General features: G+C 40.6%; 1 protein-coding gene across 3 annotated transcripts; it reads left to right on the top strand.

Moving 5' to 3' along the window:
- Positions 1-2170: 2170 nt before the first annotated feature.
- Positions 2171-18456, top strand: LOC122758783. 3 transcript variants are annotated; one of them, XM_044013090.1, is made up of 6 exons: positions 11910-11924; positions 12034-12126; positions 12260-12371; positions 15485-16067; positions 16228-16282; positions 16918-18456. In XM_044013090.1, the coding sequence occupies exons 2-6, from the start codon at positions 12099-12101 to the stop codon at positions 17076-17078; spliced, it is 939 nt and encodes a 312-aa protein (XP_043869025.1). In that variant the 5' UTR covers positions 11910-11924; positions 12034-12098; the 3' UTR covers positions 17079-18456. The 3 variants fall into 3 exon arrangements, with proteins under 3 accessions (XP_043869026.1, XP_043869025.1, XP_043869024.1); XM_044013091.1 differs by lacking the exons at positions 11910-11924; positions 12034-12126 and adding an exon at positions 2171-2431; XM_044013089.1 differs by lacking the exon at positions 11910-11924 and having other exon boundaries at positions 12034-12371.
- The last annotated feature ends 3462 nt before the right edge of the window (positions 18457-21918 follow it).

Below are 21918 nucleotides of genomic sequence, written 5' to 3'. Positions count from 1 at the left end.
AAATTGAACAAAAAACAAAACAAAAACTAAATAAAATAATAGATAATAATTAGAGTCACCTATATCTCGCTTCATCTTCATCTAATTTCACTATATCCGTGAAATATATGTGAGGAAGACGATGAGAGAGCAAATGATCTTATTGGGAAAAACTCCTGTGAAAAGCTGACTTTGCTCGGCCTATTTACACCACTGTATTTTAACGTTGGTGATAATGGTGTTACTTTAAGAGCTAAACATTTTCTCAGACGGTCCTTGGCATAATAAGTGTGGGAACAACTGCTCCATTTTAAACGGGCAGTTCAGTATTCATTTTAGCCTTACTTTTAGATACTTATATTTCACATTTATAACCTTTAAACATCCAGTACATGACACATTGTTAAAACACAACATGAAATAAATTGTTAAATAAATTAAACTGCTACTTATAACAAGCCTAAATTAAAACAAAAAGGTTTTAACTGCGGTAGATGGAGCAGCTAGCAGCTAGCAGCTAGCAGCAGTGTTGTGCTGTGTCATGGCTAAAAGCTGCGTCCCCTTTGTTTGAAACCATAACACGTTATACTGTAACTCAAACAGAATCCAGTCAGGTTGTGTGTGCGTGTCTCTCAGTGAGGTTATATTTGGTGCATGTGGAGGGAACCTGGTTGGCCTCCATTTCCTGTTCGCTAATGTTTCCAGCTACAGTTGCTCGACCCTGGCAGTGTTTCCTCAGGCTGTAAACATCCTGTTATTACTGCTTCTGTCACTTTCAGGCTGTGCTCCACGGAGCTGTCTCCACTCACAGGCGGCACATAAAAATCACTGCTCTCCAGTTAGGTGTGTAAATGCTCATTTAGCGTGACATTAGCGTGCTGTACTGGAGGTGTGTGTTGACAAATGCTAACTTTAAGTAAAATATCTAAGAAATGTCTTGTATTAAGACATAGACTGAGCATGAGGTGTCATCAGAGAGTGTTAAATAATGAAAACATTTATTTTACATGTTAATATCAATTTTCTTCCAATAAATTTCATGTTATTTGAACCATTGGCTCCAACACAATGCCAAATTGTATAACTATACCTATTTTTTGGGGCCGCCAAATAAATCCATGCAGCTTTTAAATTATATGGCGGACGATAAATGTATAAAATATTTGAATAATAAAAGAATATATACATGAATGAAAGTTACCCCATCAAAAACAACATTGATGAATACATTTCTTCAATACATTTATTTATTCTTTTATCTATTTATACATTTATTTCTGTATTCATTCATTCATTTTACGTTGGTATTTTTTCAGTTGAGTCACAATATTTAGTAATTTCTCTCTCTCTTTTTATTAAAGTGGGTCTTCATAGAACCATCCTATTTTATATGGGTGTAAATATTCAGTAGCTTCCATGTCATGTGACCCAGTGACTCTAATCTAATGCTAAATTGTATCACTACCTTAGACAAACAGGACACACCTGTTTGTTGTGTATTTTAGGGTCAGGGACAGGCCAACGTAAACACAAACAACAATTCACACTCACTATTGTCAGTATTAAGTGTTACATTACCCTAAAACCAATCTGTAGTCTATAGTCTATAGACTGTGGGAGACAAGTTTACAAGTTTCCAGTTTTTTTTATGCCTATGGGAATTTTGTGGAAAACCACCTGAACACTTGCAGGTGTCATACAAAGGAAATGGAGTCTGATCATAGCTGGTGTTTGTTTTGTTTTTGTCTCTGAGAATCTGAACTCTTTTGCCCTCTTTTGTGTAACCGAATGATAGACAAATATGTAATTGAAACGCAGGTTTCCACAAGTTCTGTCCACATTTGAAGTGTTAGTAGCTCCCGCGTGTGTGGGTTCACAAACCCAGTACCCGACAGGCAGCACATGTGGGTCCAAGGCCCGGCCGCGGTGACGTGATCCCAGCTTCCTCAGGATGGACGACAGCGAGGCCTGCAGTGACCAGAGAGGCAGAGGGAACGACAAAAACATCCTCTGTTGCCCCCTCACGTTAACTTGCCCCCCCGCCTCGTCCCTTTCCACGTTCTGCTGCTTGTTTTCAGGAAAGACCAGGCTTCCTGCATGATGGAGTGCTGGATGAGAGGAGGAAGAGGGGGGGATGGGATGGAGAGAAAGATGGATAGGGATGTGAGTGATAAAACTTATGCATGTAGTGATAAGTGGGGAAGTTTGTTTCAGGTCATGGATGTTTTTACCTCACAAGTGTGAGCAGCTGTTAGGGAAGTGTCGTCGTCGTCGGAGGAGGAGGAATTTACAGTTTAGAGACTGAAAACTTCTCTTTTAGTGTCAGCACACTTAGCAGGGAGTGGTCTGATCTTCAACTAGAATTCACTGAGGACAAAGAGTTTCGATCCGTGGACTTTTGTACAGTTTTCCCTATTTTTGTTTCTATTCACGACTCGGGAAACAAGCAGAGGTAAGTGCTACATTCACAGATAATGGACTGCACTTTTTAAATGTTATATTCTCTTAGCAGTCTAATACTTTTTATTTGACGGAAAATGTGTAAGACTGGATTCTTCGTTCATATGTTCTAATTTGCTCAAGTTTAGGTATCTATTTATTTATTTATTTATTTATTTATTTGGATCCCCATTAGCTGTGCCATAAAACCATGGTTCTCAAAGCGTGGTACGTGTACCACCAGTGGTACGCAAGCTTCGTCTGGTGGTAAATCAGAAATACTGTTCTACTGTATGTACCACTGCCATAGGTACATGACTCTAAATTATATTTCAATTGACTTTATTGAAAATGTAAGATGTAATGCCTGTGGAGGCGGGGCTTGTTGAACATAGGTGAATCGCATCAGGGCGGGGCCAACAATTTGACTGGGTATACACTCTAGGAGAGTTTCCCAAATAAAACAGGAAACTCTCAAGAGAAAACCAGAGGAAGTCAGGGAAAAAAAACTAAACATATGACATAAAATTGTGTTTCTTAAATAATCTGTTCTTAAATTAAGGTTTACTCTGTCCTTGTGTGGCCAGAATATATATAAAACATGTCCAGAGAAGTGTGTGTCATATTTCTGGCAGTAGAAAAACAGTTTATCCTGGAGGTCATTTTAATCCAGCTAAATGACGGTTACACTCAACGTCCCACTGCAATCTCAACTAAACCCTTAAGTCCCTGTGTAATGTCAAACACGTTTGGCCTCTCAGCGGCAGAGACACAGACAGACAGATGGACGGACAGACAGACAGACAGATGGACTGACAGACATAAGGAGAAGAAGAGGGGACACCCTGTTGGTCCACGCTGCTTACAGGACAGTGACTGCTCCTCCTCTTTTCCCTGGGCTCAGTTACTGCTTCGTCTATTTCTATCTGACCAGCTGTGGTGTGGGGATGCCAGTGACACTCTCAAATTCAGGTCTCATTCAACACACACACACACACACACACTTTAAGCTCCGCCCATTATCCACCACCTCCCACCGAGTCTTTGCTAAGAGTTTTGTCTCGCTCACTTTTTTTTTGGCACTCAACTCTTGGGCTGAAACGTGCGAGTGTGTCATCCTTTATTTTAAATATCTATGTTTCTACTGCACAACTTTTCCATGTCGCCGACGTGTGAAAACCTTTATGAAATAAATTAGCATGTGTGATGATGAGTGATCTAACTGACATGACAGAAATAAACATGTAAATAAATAAATAAACAAATAAATAAATAATAATTATAATATATACTTTTTCAACATTTCTGTCTTTCCATTAAGTTTTTCATGCACATGTCCTTTCAAGTCACTAAAATAAGCATAAATATGAATAAAAGAATTGCATGGACTCACAATAACACACGCTTTTAACCCGTTTGGACATATTTCTATGACATATGTCAGGACCTGATGCTCATGATACAAAAAAAACAATAGATTCAAGCCACTTAATAAAAGGCTCACCTAATAAATACGTACTTAAGTCTGTATAATATATATACACTGTATATTGTTATATCTCGAGGATTGACATCCTTTTTTGACTGGAAACATACTTTTTGAAACTGACAACTCTCCCACACCAAAGTCCATAAGAAAATCAGTGTTTTTAGCTCAGGGTTAAACAGGAGCTGCTGGTTCATTGCACAAAATAAGACAAGCATATGAACTGACGGAGGCAGCAGTGGGTCCATAATGTGCCGTGACATAAAATTGATGTAGAATTGCCCATTTTTTATATGGACTTTGGTTTGGAGATAGATAGCGCTTTACAAGCAACACAAGCTTCAGTTTTCAGTCAAAAAGGCTGGAAATAAAGTGGCAAGACTAGTCAGCAGATGGAGATTTTATTACTTGAGCTTTTTATTAAATGGATTAAATCAAATTTGTCCCTTTTGCCCTTATTGGCAGCCATGTTTTCAGTGAGGGCAAACGTCCACGTCTCTGATTCCTAGAAATAGTAGAGTCAGCGTTGTCTCTGTGTCAGCGTCTCATATTTACTTTATACATACTTTAAGTCCATTTCCAGGCAGTATATTATATCTATGCTGCTGGATTTTGTGAACGTGTCTATGAACACATTTTTAAAATTTTGTACAAAATGATGTCAAACTCTCGTTTGAGCCTCTCCTCGGTCATGGAAGCGCTGTTACGTCGCAGCCCGAGCAGACGACAGTAAAAAATCTGCTGTTGTGGCCGATGACAGTGAAAGTGGATCCTGCTGGATTAACTGCAACTGCCGTATCCACCTGCTCTCTCTCTCTTTCTGTCTCCCTCTCTCTCTCTGTGTGTGAGCCGTAACTAAGGGAACAAACCTGACTCATTATATTTTTGACTTACGTAAATCTGGTTGCGTCTGTGCAACTGGATCAGGGCCTGAAGAATTCCGTGCAGCTTAAGGTGCAAGTGAGGGATGTGTAATGTGGCAGTTGAGGGGGCGGGGGCGAGGAGGCTGGTGGGTTGGGGTGAGGGAGGGAGGTTGAGGGACTCCCTTAGACGAAGAAGGTACGAAGGCAGTTAGTGGATTTAGACAGATGGAGGTATAGCTGGCGGGGGTTAGCCAGTCAGCATGTCCATGTGGGCCCCATACGGTTTATATTTGGGCTGACAGTATGAGTCCTAAGTGGGTTTTATCCACATGGTGGGGCCTCAATTTTTTAAACCCTTAAGAGACCTGCATAATAGTATCCAGGTAGCCTGGAAAGGACACTAATGGTGCATTTCCATTATACAGTTCTAGCTGTATATCATTTTTTTGCTTTTCTATTAGTGATAGTACCTGGTATACTCAAATGTGACGTCAACAAACTGCCGGCAGTGGAAGAGTCATGAGCGCAAGAATTAAACCTGAACAATTACCAAACTGAAGATCAGTTAAAAAGACTTCAAAATCCCTGAAAACATGCGTTCATCTCCAACATGTAGCAAAGGAAATGTCAATATTTAAATGTCTGGTGTATTTAGAGACAGCACGACTGGAATCACAACCCGTTCAGTGGTATTTCAGTTCAGTACTGAACGATTCTGTGAACAAATCATTTGAATTGACTGATTCCAATGATTCACTCACACCGAAAACAACTGCTTTACAAGTTTTGTGTTGCACATAAAACGGTGTCACGGCAGTTTTGCGTTGTGCTATGATGACTCCGCCCACGATGAGGAGGTACTATGGAAAACAACATGACTGATACCAAACCAAGTAGAGTAGAGCCGAGTAGTGCTAGAACTGTGTGTAAGGCCCATATTGACACCCTGGCTGGAAAGCAAGACTTGCTTCTGTAGCTAAAGTGAGTGATGGTGGTGTTTGCCATTGTTGGGTCACGTTGTCCACCATCAAACATCAGTAACAGACAACAAAGAACCTTGTCTGAAAGCTCTGGGTTTGAGCTAAACTCGGTTTGAATGGCAGAAGCTTGGCAAGTTGAACATTTCTCACACATAAATGAACATTACTGTACTTGTTTTAATCTGTCGTCCCTGGATAGATGGTTAAAAAGTCATCCTATCACCATCTTTGCCAACGTCTGTGTTTTTATGAGGTGGCAAGGCACACTGGACACCTCTGATTTGCCTGAAACAGATTAGGCCTCAACTTCATGCAAATGAACAGCGTCCATCGCAATGTCCTGCATCTCAACACTTCACTATAGAATGTGCTACACGACTGAAGCATAGAAACGGCTTCAAATGTCCTTCTTGTCCATAAGAGTGTGACATGAAAACACATGTATGTAGTGTGACGTGGCTGTGATTCACACCCGGTCCCAATTAAAAGATATTTCTGGGTGTATTTCAGCGCCTCAGGCCTCTGTCAACCCTCATCACATGAACCAGATCTGCTCTTATCTGATCAGCGGCGTGCGTACAGTAAATGACACGCCCTCTGTCGACCAGCTCATAAAGGCTGTACAGAACCAGTCGACGAGATGCTCAGCTGTCCCAGCTCCAGCTCGCTCGCTCCATGTGGGAGCCTATATATGAGCGGGTTCGTACAGGTCAGAGGTCGCGGTCACACTTTTCAACACTTTCTATCGCCTGCTCCAGCAGTCCTGACAATTCCAGAGAATTCTGTCTCACTTATGTGGGCGTGGCTACTGCGTTCACTGTATGTTCATGCTGATATATGGTGTATATATATAAATATATATACACAAGCCTTTAACACCAGTCTGACGTGACGCTGTTGAGATGTTTTTATCTGTACAAAGATTGCAAAATGTGTTGAGAGACGAAGAGAGGGAGAAATTTCATTGTGCAATTTTTTTTTTGTATCCCAGCAACAGTTTTACCTTTGTATGTGTGAAGGCCGCACTCATATGGAGACTTTCACTCTGCCGCCGCCCAGTGGTGGACTCTTATCAAGACTCAATCAGTTTAGATTATACCCAAGAAATCATGTGTCTATATCATGTATATATATCTATGTGTATATAGATATATATACATACATACACACATACATATTAAGTATTTTTATGTATGTCTTCGTAAAACGAGGTGTATCCAATAAGTTGTGTCATAACATCACAGAATTGTTTTAAGTTCTGTGCGTAACCAGGTCCAACTTTAAAGTGCTCACTCTCCCACACCAAAGTCCATAGAGAAAATGACTGTTTTTACTCAGCTGGTCTACAGCCGCCTCATTTGTTAAAGATTGCGTCACCGAGGTGAATCATAACAGATTATTTCAGACCCCGAAGTCACAAAATCACTTGTGTGAACTTAGTGACGGCAGCAGCAGTGAATCAGCAGCTTTTTTTTAATGCCATGATTTAAAATCAAAGTAAAATCGCTTATTTTCTGAATGGACTCTGGTGCAGGGACTGAGTGAGTTTACAAAGTGACACACAGAAAAAGATTTGTGTAACAGTGAGATTTGTTAAATGGTACGGTCCGATAACTCCCTGCAGCCTTCGGGGGAAACCTGACCTCTGGCACTCAGCAGGTGAACACGTCTGTTGTGCTACGGAGAGCGAGAACAGGCCTCGGTTCACGTTCAGCTCCAATCTCTCTGTTCATTACCCCGTGTGGGTCTGCTGCGTTTTTAACTGCCCCCAATTGAGTTGTAACGTCTCCTGGTGTATGCCAAGAGAACTGTGCGCCTATCCTTTTACACTGCAGGCGCAGAATCATCATGTCCAACGGGCAGCAGGCAAGTGACACCAAACAATCCGTGAGAGGAGGGTAATTGGAGCTCATTGGGCTTATTCTGAGCCGGGCCAGATACACCGCGCTCAGAGCCCGAAGAGGTGACTGTCTCCACGGTCACTGTGCGACGCCAGTGGAAATGGGGCACCGCAAAGCACCGTGGGTAATATGGGAAAGTCAAACATCCTGTCAAGATGGACTTGCAGCCTTTATTTGGACACATCAGGGCTGCAGAGGAGGGAGAGGGGCTGAGGTGGGGGGGATGTGTGTGTGGTGAAATGGGACACTACAACAACACTGTTCACGGTGGTAAATATGTCAGGGATATGTACACATTTGTTCAAGGTGTGTGGCTTCACAAGTGATAAAACCGCAACTTCCCGTGGCGCTAAGCGCGTAAAAGAAGCCTTTGCAAATTAAAACTGGGGTTTATGTCCTTATTTTATTGATTTCACGCACACATGAAAACAAGAAAAACTACTGAATGTTTTAAACTGTTTAAAATGAACGAATAATACAGAATTAAGCAATATGATTAGTAAATAAATTGAATTAAAAAAAGATTAAATGCCCTCGACATGAAAAACTCTGAGGGGACAGAAGACTTTTCTCTCCAGGAGAAAGTTTATAGGGTCTGTAAAGTGTTTGCTGCACGACTGTAAATGAGTGAGTGAGTGAGTGAATGAGTGAGTGAATGAGTGCCTTTAATATGATGACATAAAGGCATAATCAAGCTCGGATCTCAGAGCCGAGTATTTATGAGCGTCTGTTGACAGCTGGACACCTGCTCTTCCCCAGTCCAGGAACACAGTCTGCCTGAACGCTGCCAACAGCACTGCCTTATGTGGAGTGTGCGTGTGCGTGCGTGCGTGTGTGTGTGTGTGACTGTAAAAAGAGGATATGCATTACTGTGCAAAAGCCCACTCGACCTCAAAAATGTCCAGAAAATACAGGAAATATGCACATACATATACATATATATAAATGTATATATGTATATATATATATATATATATATATATATATATATATATATGTATGTATATATATACATACATATATATATACATATATATGTATATGTATATATATATATATATACATATATATACACATGTATAAGCTTTATAATGCTTTTGTAGTCCATTTCTATAAAAGCAGGCACACTTTCTGAAAATGCAATAAAAACTCAAATTTGTACATTTATTAAATGACTTTAAACTATTTTTTTATCAGTGTTTTTACTGAAAAACCAAAAATGAAAATGAAAAAAATGAACTCTCTGGAAGGTTGTCATGGATTGTGATAGAATAGTGAAAACAATTCTAGTCTTTTATCATCTTCAGTTCATTATAAGGATTCAGTGAATGAGTCCATCGTCACATAAGCTCAGGAGTAAAGTCTGCTGTCGCAGCAAGAAACGCAACCTGAAACCTTTACATGTTTCAGGTTTCAGGATAATGCAAATACATATATGAACTTTGCTGACTCGTCTGGACTCAGACGTCCTCAGATATGGACAGAAAAGACAGTAGAGACATGTTCTGTGGTCAGATGAGTCCATGTTTTAGCTTATTTTATGGATAAAGAAAACTATTTAGGCTGTTATTAATGAAAAGTGCAAAAAACACAGTATGTGTGAGTGTACGGAGGAACATCAGTGCCCGTGACATGGACGATCTCTCTACATTTGAAGTAAAACATTGATTGGAGCGGTTTAAATTGGAATTTTGTAGTAACATACTCTACTTACACTCTAAACTCCAGGACATGTGCATTACCTAGTGAAAGTAATGCAGGGTTCTCAGCGAGAATGAGATTAAATTGAAATAATTTCTGTGGAATCTAAAGCATGTTGAGCTTCAAGATGCATTCAAGACACCTCGTAAATCTCATCACCTCTGCAAACACACATGAAGACCACTGAACCTTGTGATAGAAGTAGCTGGAGTCAGAAGATTTGTTTTTATTCATGCAATCATTGTTGGTTTTGTATCTTTTTAAATTTGAATATTGACTGGGATATGGCGTTTCACTTCCTTTCCAGTGTGCGATGGTTGTCTCTGCTTGTATAATAATAATGTAATGCTGCTTTCATGACCAGGTCTCTCTTGGTACAAATCATTTAATCATCAATCATCCTAATAACATTTTTCTAGGCTTCTGTTCCTCTTTCCAAACCAGCAGGTGATAACAAAAGTCAAAACCCTTCCAATAAAAGCACAATAAAACTATAAATATAATATAATATAAATATAAGTAAACCACAACAGATGATAAAACACAAACTGCTGGGCTTCCTCGAGCGTGTCCTTCACTCACTCACTCACTCACTCACTCTAAAACTGAGCGCCCGTGAAACCAAAGAGGTATCACTCATTCATCTGACATTTACATATGCTGGCTTTCCAGATATCAGATTATGGCAGACTCAGACGGGGACACATCAATCATCGTGAAAATAGAACGTGAAATAGACCGGAACCGGCTCGTCACGTTTGGTGCCAGCGAGGGAGCCGTGGAGCTGGGCCTCAGCTGTATCACATCCCTCAAGAGTTCTGCTAAGTGCAGTGAAAAAACAGTCGAGTGCACAGAAACACCACGGTCGGGTCGAGCTGCACTCTCTGACCCGAGGACGAGTCCACGAGAGCGGGTCACAGAGGACGAACGTATAGAAATAACACAGGGAAACTTTAGCATTCAGCAAAATTTGAAACACCATCTGTCCATCTCTATGTCTCCTCCTTTCTTCTTCTTCGTCTGTCATTGCTTCACTTTAATCCCCCGTCCATATGTGGAGATGCAAAGATGGACAGCATGGTGGCGCTGTCGCCTCCTGGGAACAACATCCTGATGCTGTCTGAGTGTGAACACAGGAACTCCAGCATCAGTGATTTTGTTGCCAGGGGGTGGATTAATCCTGCAGGACCCCACTGATATCTGTGTTTCACTGTGGCAACAAGTAAATGAGATGATGTTTAGATTAAATTAGATTATATTGGAGTAGAGTGGAGGTGAGTATCGTTGATAAGAGCAAATCAGAGATTAGAGTTAAGATTGTATACAAGTGGACTAAAGTAGATGAGATAAGATTAAAGTAGATTACATTAGTGTGAGATTAGAGTAAATTACATTAAAGTAGAGTAGAGAAATTGAGATGAGATTACATCAGATTAAATAAAAGTAGACTACATGACATTTAAATATATTATAGTAGTTGAGATTAGATGACAGTAAAGTAGTAGTAGATATTAGATTATATTAAATTAGATCTGAGTAGAGCAGATTAAAGTATTTTGGAGTACTTGCAATGAGATTATATTAGATTAAATTAGAGCAAAGTATATAGGAGTACTTGAGGGGAGATAACATTAGATTAAATTAGAGTAGAGAAGAGTTAAAGTACTTTAGATGATATTATGAGATTATGAGTACAGTAGATGAGATTAAAGTATATTAGAGTTGAGATTAAAGAGATTTCTTTGGTCGTTCACTGCTGAGTTTGAACAGATATAGATAGAAAGCTTGTCATGAATGAACATGTACAGTAGGAGGATGAACTGTAATAGTAGTAGAGATATTTATAGCAGCAGTGATGACAGAGCAGAGTATTTTTATTTCAGCAACAGTTAAAGTCACTCATTAAACATGTTTTAACAACGGCTGTGGAGTCACTTTCTTCTGTTTTATTATTTGATATATTATTTCATTCTTTGATTTTTCTTTTTTTTATCTTTCATCTCCTTATATGTAAATGTATTTATTTAGTTTTTTTACCGTAATGATATTAAGTACCACGATAAATCGTGATGTTAAAGTATTTCTATTATTCTTATTTTTAGAGACTGTATTAGACCAAACTGAAGGGAAGTGCTGCAGTTCAACCATGAAGTCTGCTATTCTACTTTGAAGCACGAGAGGGCGCTAATGTTCACTGTTGCAGCTGCTGATGTGCGTGCACAAACATAAATAAATATAAATGTATGTGCAGTCACTCTATGTTGATGTAAACCCACTCATATTCAAGAAAATGCTTGATACTTTTACAGTATCATTTATTTTATTTTGACATGTAACTGACAGATTTTAAATGGGAAAATATGTCATATTTATGGATAATCCTTTGATTTGATGTGTTCACATGAAACAACAAAAGAAATGATGATGAATGATGTTCATGTAGAGTATCTGTTTCTCTCCATCACAACGACAGCTGTGTTACATTAGAGCGGATAAGTTATTGATCTCTGCCGCTGCTGCTGCTGCTGCTGCTGTTGCTGTTGCTGCAGCCTCCAGGGACAGAGCTGCTCTACATGTAAGATGTTTTTGTCCTCTCTCCGTCCTCTCGCGTCCTTTCATATCCTTCACCCTCCCTTTATATTCTTTACATCCCTCCTGTCTTCCCCCCCTCCCCCTCTCTGTAGCTGTGCATATGTTCAGCTCGTGTTTCCCAGTTTCCTTTCGATGAGCTTCCACTCATGTCGGGAGAATGAGTGGAGATCACAGACAGCAGCAAGGTAAGAGGAGGAACGTGCAGCTGCAGAGAGGTGAAGTGAAGCATGTTCTGCAGCAGCAGCAGCAGCAGCATGATATAGCAAAAAAAAAACTGCATGTCAGCTGATAACCATGTTCCTCTGTTTGTTTCTGCAGAGTTTGGGGAGTACGTGAGAGGAGGAGCCACGCTGGTGATTTCACTGGAGGGTTTGAACTGGTTTTGTAGAAGAAGAAGATGCAGTGACAAAGAAGAAAGAAAGAAGAAACGGTATCATTTTTTACATTTTCTGTTACTGTGACTGAGAGTCTGTCGACACAGGAGCAGTAAAGGGTGTTATTGTGTTACTGTGTCCTCTCTGGACGTGGGTATGAATGGCTCAGTACCACCATTTTCATGTCCGATGATATCACAACTTTAAGTGTCTACAGAGACCGATATCACAACTTTAAGTGTCTACAGAGACCGATATCACAGCCTTAAGTGTCTACAGAGACCGATATCACAGCCTTAAGTGTCTACAGAGACCGATATCACAGCCTTAAGTGCCTCCGATATCACAGCCTTAAGTGTCTACAGAGACCGATATCATCACACCTTAAGTGTCACAGAGACCGATATCACAGCCTTAAGTGTCTACAGAGACCGATATCACAACTTTAAGTGTCTACAGAGACCGATATCACAGCCTTGAGTGTCTACAGGGACCGATATCACAGCCTTGAGTGTCTACAGAGACCGATATCACAGCCTTAAGTGTCTACAGAGACCGATATCACAGCCTTAAGTATCTAAAGATATCATTATCACAGCCTTAAGTATCACCTGATATCATGGCCTTAAGTGTCTGTTAATACTGATATCACAGCCTTAAGTATCAACCGATATCTCGCCGTATCAACCGATAACACAACCTTAACTATCAACCGATATCACAGCCTTGAGTATCAACCAATATCACAGCCGTGGGTATCAACCAATATCACAGACTTAAATATCAACCAATATCACAGCCGTGGGTATCAACCAATATCACAGACTTAAATATCAACCGATATCACAGACTTAAATATCAACCAATATCACAGCCTTGAGTATCAACCGATATCACAGCCTTGAGTATCAACCAATATCACAGACTTAAATATCAGCCGATATCACAGCCCTAAGTATCTATTAATACCGATATCACAGCCTTGACTATCAACCAATAACACAACCTTAACTATCAACCTATATCACAGCCTTATATATCAACCAATATCACAGACTTAAATATCGACCGATATCACAGCCTTATATATCAACCAATATCACAGACTTAAATATCGACCGATATCACAGCCTTGAGTATCTATTAATATCGATATCACAGACTTAAGTATTGACTTAAGTCTTTGGATCATATCGGTCTTTAATGATGTTGATTAGTATCGTACTGATACAGATCATGAACACAGTATCGGCTCGTCTCTTCTGTTTGAACCTGACAGTTTGACAGTTTTTGGCGGTTTGTGTTTTCACTCTGTTGTTCTTCCCTAAAGCGTCTCCACCTGTTACACAGTCAGGTGTTAATTTAGCATAAACACAGCAGATTACAGGCTTTATTACCTGCTGCACAAGTGTTTACGTGAGTGTGTGTGTGTGTACAGTCGTGTGTGTCCTGTTACATCCTTTACGTCACAGCCGCGGTGAGTCAGCACCTCTCTCTTCCTCTCCTGAGTCACTCATCCAGTGGTTGCCTGGTAACCACGGAGCGGTGAAACTTTCCTATTGCGTCTTTTGTCTCCACAGATGGACGGACCCTGATATTTATTCAAGCTCAGGAGTGAGTGGCCAAATAACGTCTGCGCCTGTGTGCATGCGTGCGCCCGTGTGTGTCGTCCAGATCAGTTTAGAGCACATCCTGTTGTTAACAGAATCTAAAAGTAGCTCTCTGATCACCGGGGTTGACCTCTTAAAAAGGCCCCGTTTGTAACATTTAAAGGCAACACTTTAATATTCTACTCATAACTATGTTTCAAGTGTTTAATTGCTCTAAAATAAAAAAAAGTCTATAGGCAAGGGCCTTGCGTTATGAGAGGCTGCCATTTTGTGCTTCAACTGTAGCCTGAATGCACAAACCAGCCAGAGTGGACCTTTAGAAAACATCCAGTATACAGAGCAAACTTTGAAAAGACGTTATATTTGTATGAAAGAGGAAGTTGTCTTTGCACACTGCCCACATTTCTTATCACTGATCAGTGTCCCAGCTTCATGTTTGCTCAACTGTGACCAGGTCAAACTTGTTTTTATATCTTAGTGAGGACACATCATTGACATAATGCACTCCTTAGCATCTTACACTAACTTTAACCATCACAACTAAGTACTTAACCTTAACCCTTACCCTAAAAAGCCCCTCAAAATGCCCTCATAAAGATAGATAAAGTGATAAATACAAGTGAATACTGCCACTATGGGCATACTTTAAAGGCCCAGTGTGTACATTTTAGGGACAGTTAATGGGCACAAATTAAATATACGACACGTAAGTATGTTTCTTTGTATAAATGCTTTGAAATAAAAATAAAATTAGCATTTTATATGTAATGGAGGCAAGGGCCTTGGTTTATGAGAAGCCTCCTTCTTGTGCTGCCATGTTTCTACAGGAGCCCAGATGGAAAAACTATCCAGAGGTTTTGCATTAGCAGTGGAACTGCAACAAGCTAAACACGCCAAACTGACATGTTTACAACCAACAGCTTGAGTTTGCTGTAGGATTTGCATCCAAATACTAACAAACAAACACCCTAGATGTGCTGATGTTTGTCATTTGGTACGTCAGGAAGGGCTTAGGATCAGCTAAAAGAACATTACCATACCAGACCAATCAAGGAACGGGTTAGCAATGGTGTTGTTGACCAACACGTTACCAGTGGAAACTATGTTCCGTAAGTTAATGACCTGACTTAAAGTTAATGCCACTGTTTCACTCAATGCATTTAGCTTTAATATTAAAAGTCCGATTTTAGTCAGACTAAGACAATAATTTGGTTTTGTTATATTTTGTCATATAAACACAAGAGTAAAATGTGGATAATGGAAGTAAAATACCTGGATAATGCAATTCATAGTCCAATTACTCATTCATATGGTTAGTCGGACTGGAGTCAGACTTGGCGTTCTGCACATGCACCATAACTGTCTCCCTGGTCTTTGACCTGGAAGTAGACGTCTTTCTGCAGCAACAACCACAACAGGAAACTGATCCAATACGCACTAGCTTATAGAGAGATATTGCGCCACCTGCAAGTAGTCCGACTGCCCGTCTTAGTCGGACTACGGCCTTAGCTCGATTACACTGTGCACGTAAACGTACTGAGTGAAAATCTGTGTTCCAGGGATGAAGATCTTCAGTTGTGGACGTCTTCAGGTCACATGATGCTGCCTGATGAGAGGCTGCAGTGCCTCTGCATCTCTGAGCAAACAGGAAGTGCAGCCCTGAACCTGTGGAGGAACACCGGCCTCAGAACGTCCTCCCCCCCTTCTCCTCAAAACTGTCGTCTCACAGAGGGTCCAGAAGAACCCTGGATCAGCCTCGTCTTAAATACGAGGGACGTTTTCACTCTGATCACAAGGAACAGACATTTGGAGACTCAGCAGAATACGATGACAATGGATCGTCCCAAAAAGTGCATTGTCTTCTGCAGTGAGGACATACCATCGAGACTTTTTAGTGACTGTAGGACAATCGTGGAGAAAAGCGATTCCCATATTAGTGATAACAACAATTCCACCGTGTTTTCCACCTCTGATCCCAACAACAACTCTGTGGTCGATCACCGTGGAACGACACACGGAGAGAACTTTAATCTATGCACACATAAAAGTCTTCCAGCAGAGTCGTCTGGAAAAGACAGGATGGTGAAAATGAGGAAGAGTGTGTCCTTCGATAATGACGTCATGGTCTACCTGTTCGATCAGGTAAACCTAGGTTCCCCATCAGTTTCTGGTCTTGCTGTGTTTTTAACAATGTTTTTTCCTCATACTACTTGTTTTGTCTCTTTTCATGGCCTTAAATGGGTAAATAACATATAAACATATCACTTTATTCAGCTAATTCTTCCACTCTTCCTCTTCTCAGGAGAGTCCCACCATGAAGCTGCACTCTGGGCCCGATGTCACATTAGAAGACAACGGTACATGGATTTATTTACATGATCTACAAACTGAAGATACAGTACTTAACTTTACCAGATGGTTGGGGTTTGTATCTGAATATTGCAAATTCTAGGCACTATAAATATGAAGATTTTAAAGAAAACATAAAATATGAAGGTATATTATAAATGTTGAAATGTTGGTTTTTATCCACTTATCAAAAGGTTTTCCTACTAAAATCTATACTTTTTGACAGGAAACTGAAGTTTGAAAACCACTCACTCCACTGCACCAAAGTTACCGTTTTTTGCCTGCAGGAAGCTGTGGGAGTTGCTGGTTTACTGTTTTTCCATATTTTTAAAGGCATATTATGACAGTAAAACTGAACATAAAGAAACATTTTGCACATCAGTCTGAATTTATCTACACTCTACAAAACTGTAAGCGCAAACACTTCTATTGTAGTCTCTGAATGAAAGTGAAAGAAGGAAGATTCACTATATTTCTTCGTACACTTGATGGTTCAATAAGATGAGGGCGTGACAGCAGCTTTAACTTAAACTCTTGTGTTTAACTTGAATGTTTGTAAATCCTGTTAAACCTGGACACTGCAGGCTTATTGGCAGTTCATCGTCATTAACTGAGTGTTTGCTGTGGGTTTTTTCGCCCGCAGGCCTGGAGTGGGAAGACGACTTCTCGGCTCTGGAGGAGAGCTTCCATGTTCGCCGTGTCAGCTGCGCCTTCTCTCCGCCTCCGTCCAGGCCGCAGCGTTACGTCGTCTCTCAGACCTGCCTGTTCCTCACACATGTCACCGAGTCAGACCTTGAGCTGTGAGATAAACGGCTCGGTGTCACTGTGGCAGTCAAATACGCGGCGGCCGCCCGCCGTCAGCCAAAGGCCATCTCACTGTCACCGTGGCCTAACGTGACATCCACACTTGTTTTCCTTCCAAACGTCCAGCCTTGGTCTCATGGAAAAAGTGACTAATCGCTGCAGATCTGCGTCCTCTTCACCTCTTACTCATCTCTCTTCTGTTTTATGATGAGTCAGGGGATTTTAATGGCTTTTCCTCTCTCTCTCTCTCTCTCTCTCTCTAAATGGATCCAGTTAAAGCACCTGCTGTTCGTGACATCACGGCACTTCAGGACTGTGTGACAGTGCATTTCAGCTTCAACAGTTGACACAACCACTGGCTGTGATGTTGCGTAACAGCGCTGGTGCTTTTCCAGAAGCATATTTTTGTGTCCTTGGACCCGAACTATGAAACATTAGTATTTTCTTTGAAATTCTCGTGTGTGTGTGTGAAATCAAGAGTCCATATTTAAATGGCCGGGTGGAAGAGATTCCCGGTTGTTGTTGTTGTTGTTGTTGTTGTTGTTGTTTACTCGGTCTGTTTTTGCTTGAACATACTGTAGCATTCACGACCGGTTTGCTTGACTCCAGCTCAGGATTTATCAGCGGCTGTGGCTAAACAAACAAAGCGTGAGCTCCGGGGGTCAGTGGAGGCAGAAACAGAGCAAACTAACAGAGCAACAGATACTGTTTCCACAGACAGAGCCAGCCAGCATCAGCAGGGTTGGTTGATTAGATACAGTGTACTCCAGGAGCAGAGGAAACCTGGCAGGACCAGTGTGTCACACACACACACACACACACGCGTTGTTCAAGGACATCAAAAACCAAGAGAGAGGTGGGAGCAACACACCTGTAAGATTCACACAGACACAGTGATGTGTACGCTTCCCATTCATTTGAATGGAGCGGCGTTGCCAAAACTGCATCGTTTTTGCATTGATTTGTTCGTATGGAGCGCGACAGCAGGTGAAAAATGTTCATCAACGGCCAATCAAAGCTAAGTTTTACATATAAAGTCAATGCAAAGATACGAGTAGAGGCTAATGTCGCGTTGGCCAGGCAATTGTGAGTTGTGCGAACATCAAGGCACAACACAGCGCTAATGGTGAGTATGAACGCAGCATAACACAGTCAGGTCACGTTAGCTCAAACACAGTTACGCGGCTCGGACAAGGTTAACGATGTTTATCGTTGGACTAAACACACTCAACATTACCGTCACAACATTTAGCAACATTAGCAACATTAGCAACTCTAGCGACGTAGTTAGACACTGCAATAGTGGACAAAATCTTCTGCTTCTTGTGTCAGGTAAAAAAAAATTAAAACAAAAGCACACTGACCTACAATAGAGTAATAATTTCATTTTCAGAGACATATTAGACCAGGGGTGTCAAACTCATTTTTGTTCAGGGGCCACATACAGCACAATGTGATCTCAAGTGGGCCGGACCAGTAAAATAATAGCATAATAACCTATGACCAACAAGAACTTCATTTTTACAAAACATGACATTTCTTGAGAAATATAAGTGCAATTTCAAACTCATTTTTGTTCAGGGGCCACATACAGCACAATGTGATCTCAAGTGGGCCGGACCAGTAAAATAATAGCATAATAACCTATGACCAACAAGAACTTCATTTTTACAAAACATGACATTTCTTGAGAAATATAAGTGCAATTTCAACAATATCACGCCTAAATTTACTATTTACACATCACACTGGATATAAAGGCACAAACATTTAGTCACAGGTATCTGGAAGTGAAAAATATTGCATTTGACATTTAGATTGTAATCGTAGTGTGAAATTTTAACAAATTCATCCTGTGGGCCGGATTGGACCCTCTGGTGGGCCGGTTCTGGCCCCCGGGCCTTATGTTTGACACCCCTGTATTAGACCTTAAACACATCAACAGTTGACTGGGATGTCAATAATCAATAATACACCAAGGCTTTCTTGCATATCTTCAAAGACACGTGACAAACATTTTCTACAAAACACAACTTAAACTTGCTTAATTAAAAAATAAAGTGGCCCTTAGCATATTTGAATTTTCGCCCATAAATTTCTGTTTTTTGTTGGACTAAATGCCCCATTAGCAACTCCAGCTAAGTAGTTAGCTATAACAGAAACCGCTCTGCTAACCTCTGCTAGCACAAAATGTCACACCCGCCCTCTGTCAAGAGTTATGTTGTGTTCCATTCACGACTTGGAACATTCCAGAAAGCAGTTGGGGTTCATGGACAAAAACATATCCCAGGCTAACGGTTAGCAATACCGTTCGATAACAAGCTCTATGTTGTATTTTCAAATGAAACAGTATTATGTGTACGACAGAAGTTTTATTCCTCACGTTTATGGACCGCGCCGCTGAACTGCACTGTGCGTCTGCTGCTTTGCTTTGCTTGTGTTGTGTGAGGCAGAAGTTCACAAACGCCAAATATGTTCTGCAAATGTACCAACACAGGTGATGTAGCTCAAACACTACACACCCTGAACACAGCTGTTGGGTAAAATATACACAAAATTGTGGTTTCTTGTGCAAAGTTTGCACATTTTCACGCTCGTTATTAGCCGCAAGGAATAGGGAAATTGTACTTGGAATGAATAAAACATGTACTGAACACTCTGATGTTTCATAGGCGCTCACAATTACATTTTAAGGACAATAAAGTGCAATAAAACTTTTGCAAAATGACAGTATTGTTTGTGTATGTAACAAAAAACATGTATATCTGGGGAGAAGTGAATGATTACGAAATGGATAATTAAAGAATAAAAAACAGACTGTGCAGTTTCATCCATTCACAACAACGACCCACTTTTCTTTGCTTCAAAGCAAGACCACAACACACACACACACGCACACACACACACACACAAGCACCTCCCAAAGCAAAGACAAACGAACAATCTCAAGCTGCACCTCCTTCAAACGAAGAGGCGTTAAAGCTAGATAAACAAGAATCCCACATAAATTAGGCAAAGCGAGTCATTACCTGTGGGCAGAAGCAGGGAGGGCGGGGCTCCATGTTAATCCACAGCAGTGACAGCAGCCATTTTGTCTGGAGACAGAGGTACAGGTGTAAATAATAATCAAATCAGTGATGTGACCTCCTCAGTGTCACAGTCCTGCCTGACATGAAATCTGCTCAATATAAATGATGTTAATGTTTGAAAATGATAAAAATGAAGATATTTGGTGAAAACAAAACGACTGAATTACAAAACAAAGTAATTCAAGAGGGGAAAAGAATGTCAACAATATTTGTAGTTGTAGTTTTTAAAAAAGGAAGAGTGAAATGCAGGGTGGCTGTGGATCACTGGTCGAATGGGTCGTACTATAACCAGGATGTCGTGGGTTTGATCCCCACTATGGGCTGTTAGCGTATCAATGGGTATGATGAATGTGTGTGTGTGAGTGAGTGAGTGAGTGGTGTAAAGCAGGTTATTGGTACTTGATGTTGTAATGGAACGAGGTACAAATGCTTCACATATAATAAATATCTATACTTTACTTTGTTATTCACATTTCCTAAATAAATGTGTGTACTTTTACTGTTTCCATCATTCATTACTACAAAATAAAGCCAGAGCCGTACTTATGACTCTACTGTGGCTCGATTCTCGCTCCTCACTTCTTTAATACTTTTACTTCTAAAACTTAAGTGTCTCAGAAAATGATTTTGATACTTAAGTAAATGTCATGTACTTTAAGACTTACCTTACCTAAATAATATTATAAAAGAGTGACTTCCACTCCTACTTCAGTCCTTTTCTGGTCCGATTCTTTCCTCTGAACTCCACTATCTGCTGCTGCATCAACAGTTGAGTGTGACGCCCCAGGTCAAACAGACACAGTGGGATTACCGCAGATTACGCGTCCATCTGGGGGAGAAGTAACTTGGCGATCATTATTGAAAACACACACTACAGGTCAAGCGGCAGCACAGCAGCAGTTATTATGCTTTTGTTTTATTTTCACTATATTCTCTCTTGTTCCAGAGGCAAAGAAATAAGCAAATAGAGTCTTGAAAAGGCTCGACGTGAGCGTCTGTGCACGTTTATGTGCGGCTTCAGGACTGTATTCAAATGAAGCAGTGTGAGGTGATAAAAGCCACAATGGAAATAATGTTAACTGCTCACAATTAAAGGAGCAGGAGGAGGAGGAGGAGGAGGAGGAGGAGGAGGAGCCACTTTACCCTTAATAACAGGCAAAAGAAGAAAATATGACATGTAATTCTGTGAAAACAGTCTGTGAATTAAAAAGATAAAATGGACTTGTGCTTAAAACAATAGTTCATATTTATGAATGATTTAGCACAAAACAATGTACAAAGTGCGTAAAAGTGCAAAAATATAGTCTAGGACCAGTTAAAAAACAAGTTTAGTGTGTATGACGATGATCCAGTATAATGAACAACAATTATTAAAAGTTATTCAGATAAGAAATTTCATTTTGGAAGTATGTTACCAGAAAATGACTTTGGTAGAAGTTGATAGAAGGTTGTAGGATCAATTCCTGGCCCAGTCTATGTGTCCTTGAGCAAAGACACTTAACCCCAGTGTGTGAATGGGTGTAAAGCAGCTCATCAAGACTAGAGAAGCTCTATGAAAATACAGACCATAATGTCAACTCTCGTACTGTAGCTTTAAGATAGGGGGGGGGTTAAAACTCACCTAGTGTTGCTTTAATGGTAGTAAGAGTGTTTTGTTTTCTCCCTCTCTCTGGTGTGTGTGTGTGTGTGTGTGTGTGTGGTGGTGGGGGCTGCTGCTCTGTGATTGGCTGAGCAGATCGACGTGTACATGT

The sequence above is a fragment of the Solea senegalensis genome, linkage group LG18 (genome assembly GCF_019176455.1).
Source record: "Solea senegalensis isolate Sse05_10M linkage group LG18, IFAPA_SoseM_1, whole genome shotgun sequence".
NCBI lineage: Eukaryota > Metazoa > Chordata > Actinopteri > Pleuronectiformes > Soleidae > Solea > Solea senegalensis.
Note: the sequence above shows the minus strand (reverse complement) of the source record. Positions and strands in the feature narration are given on the sequence as shown.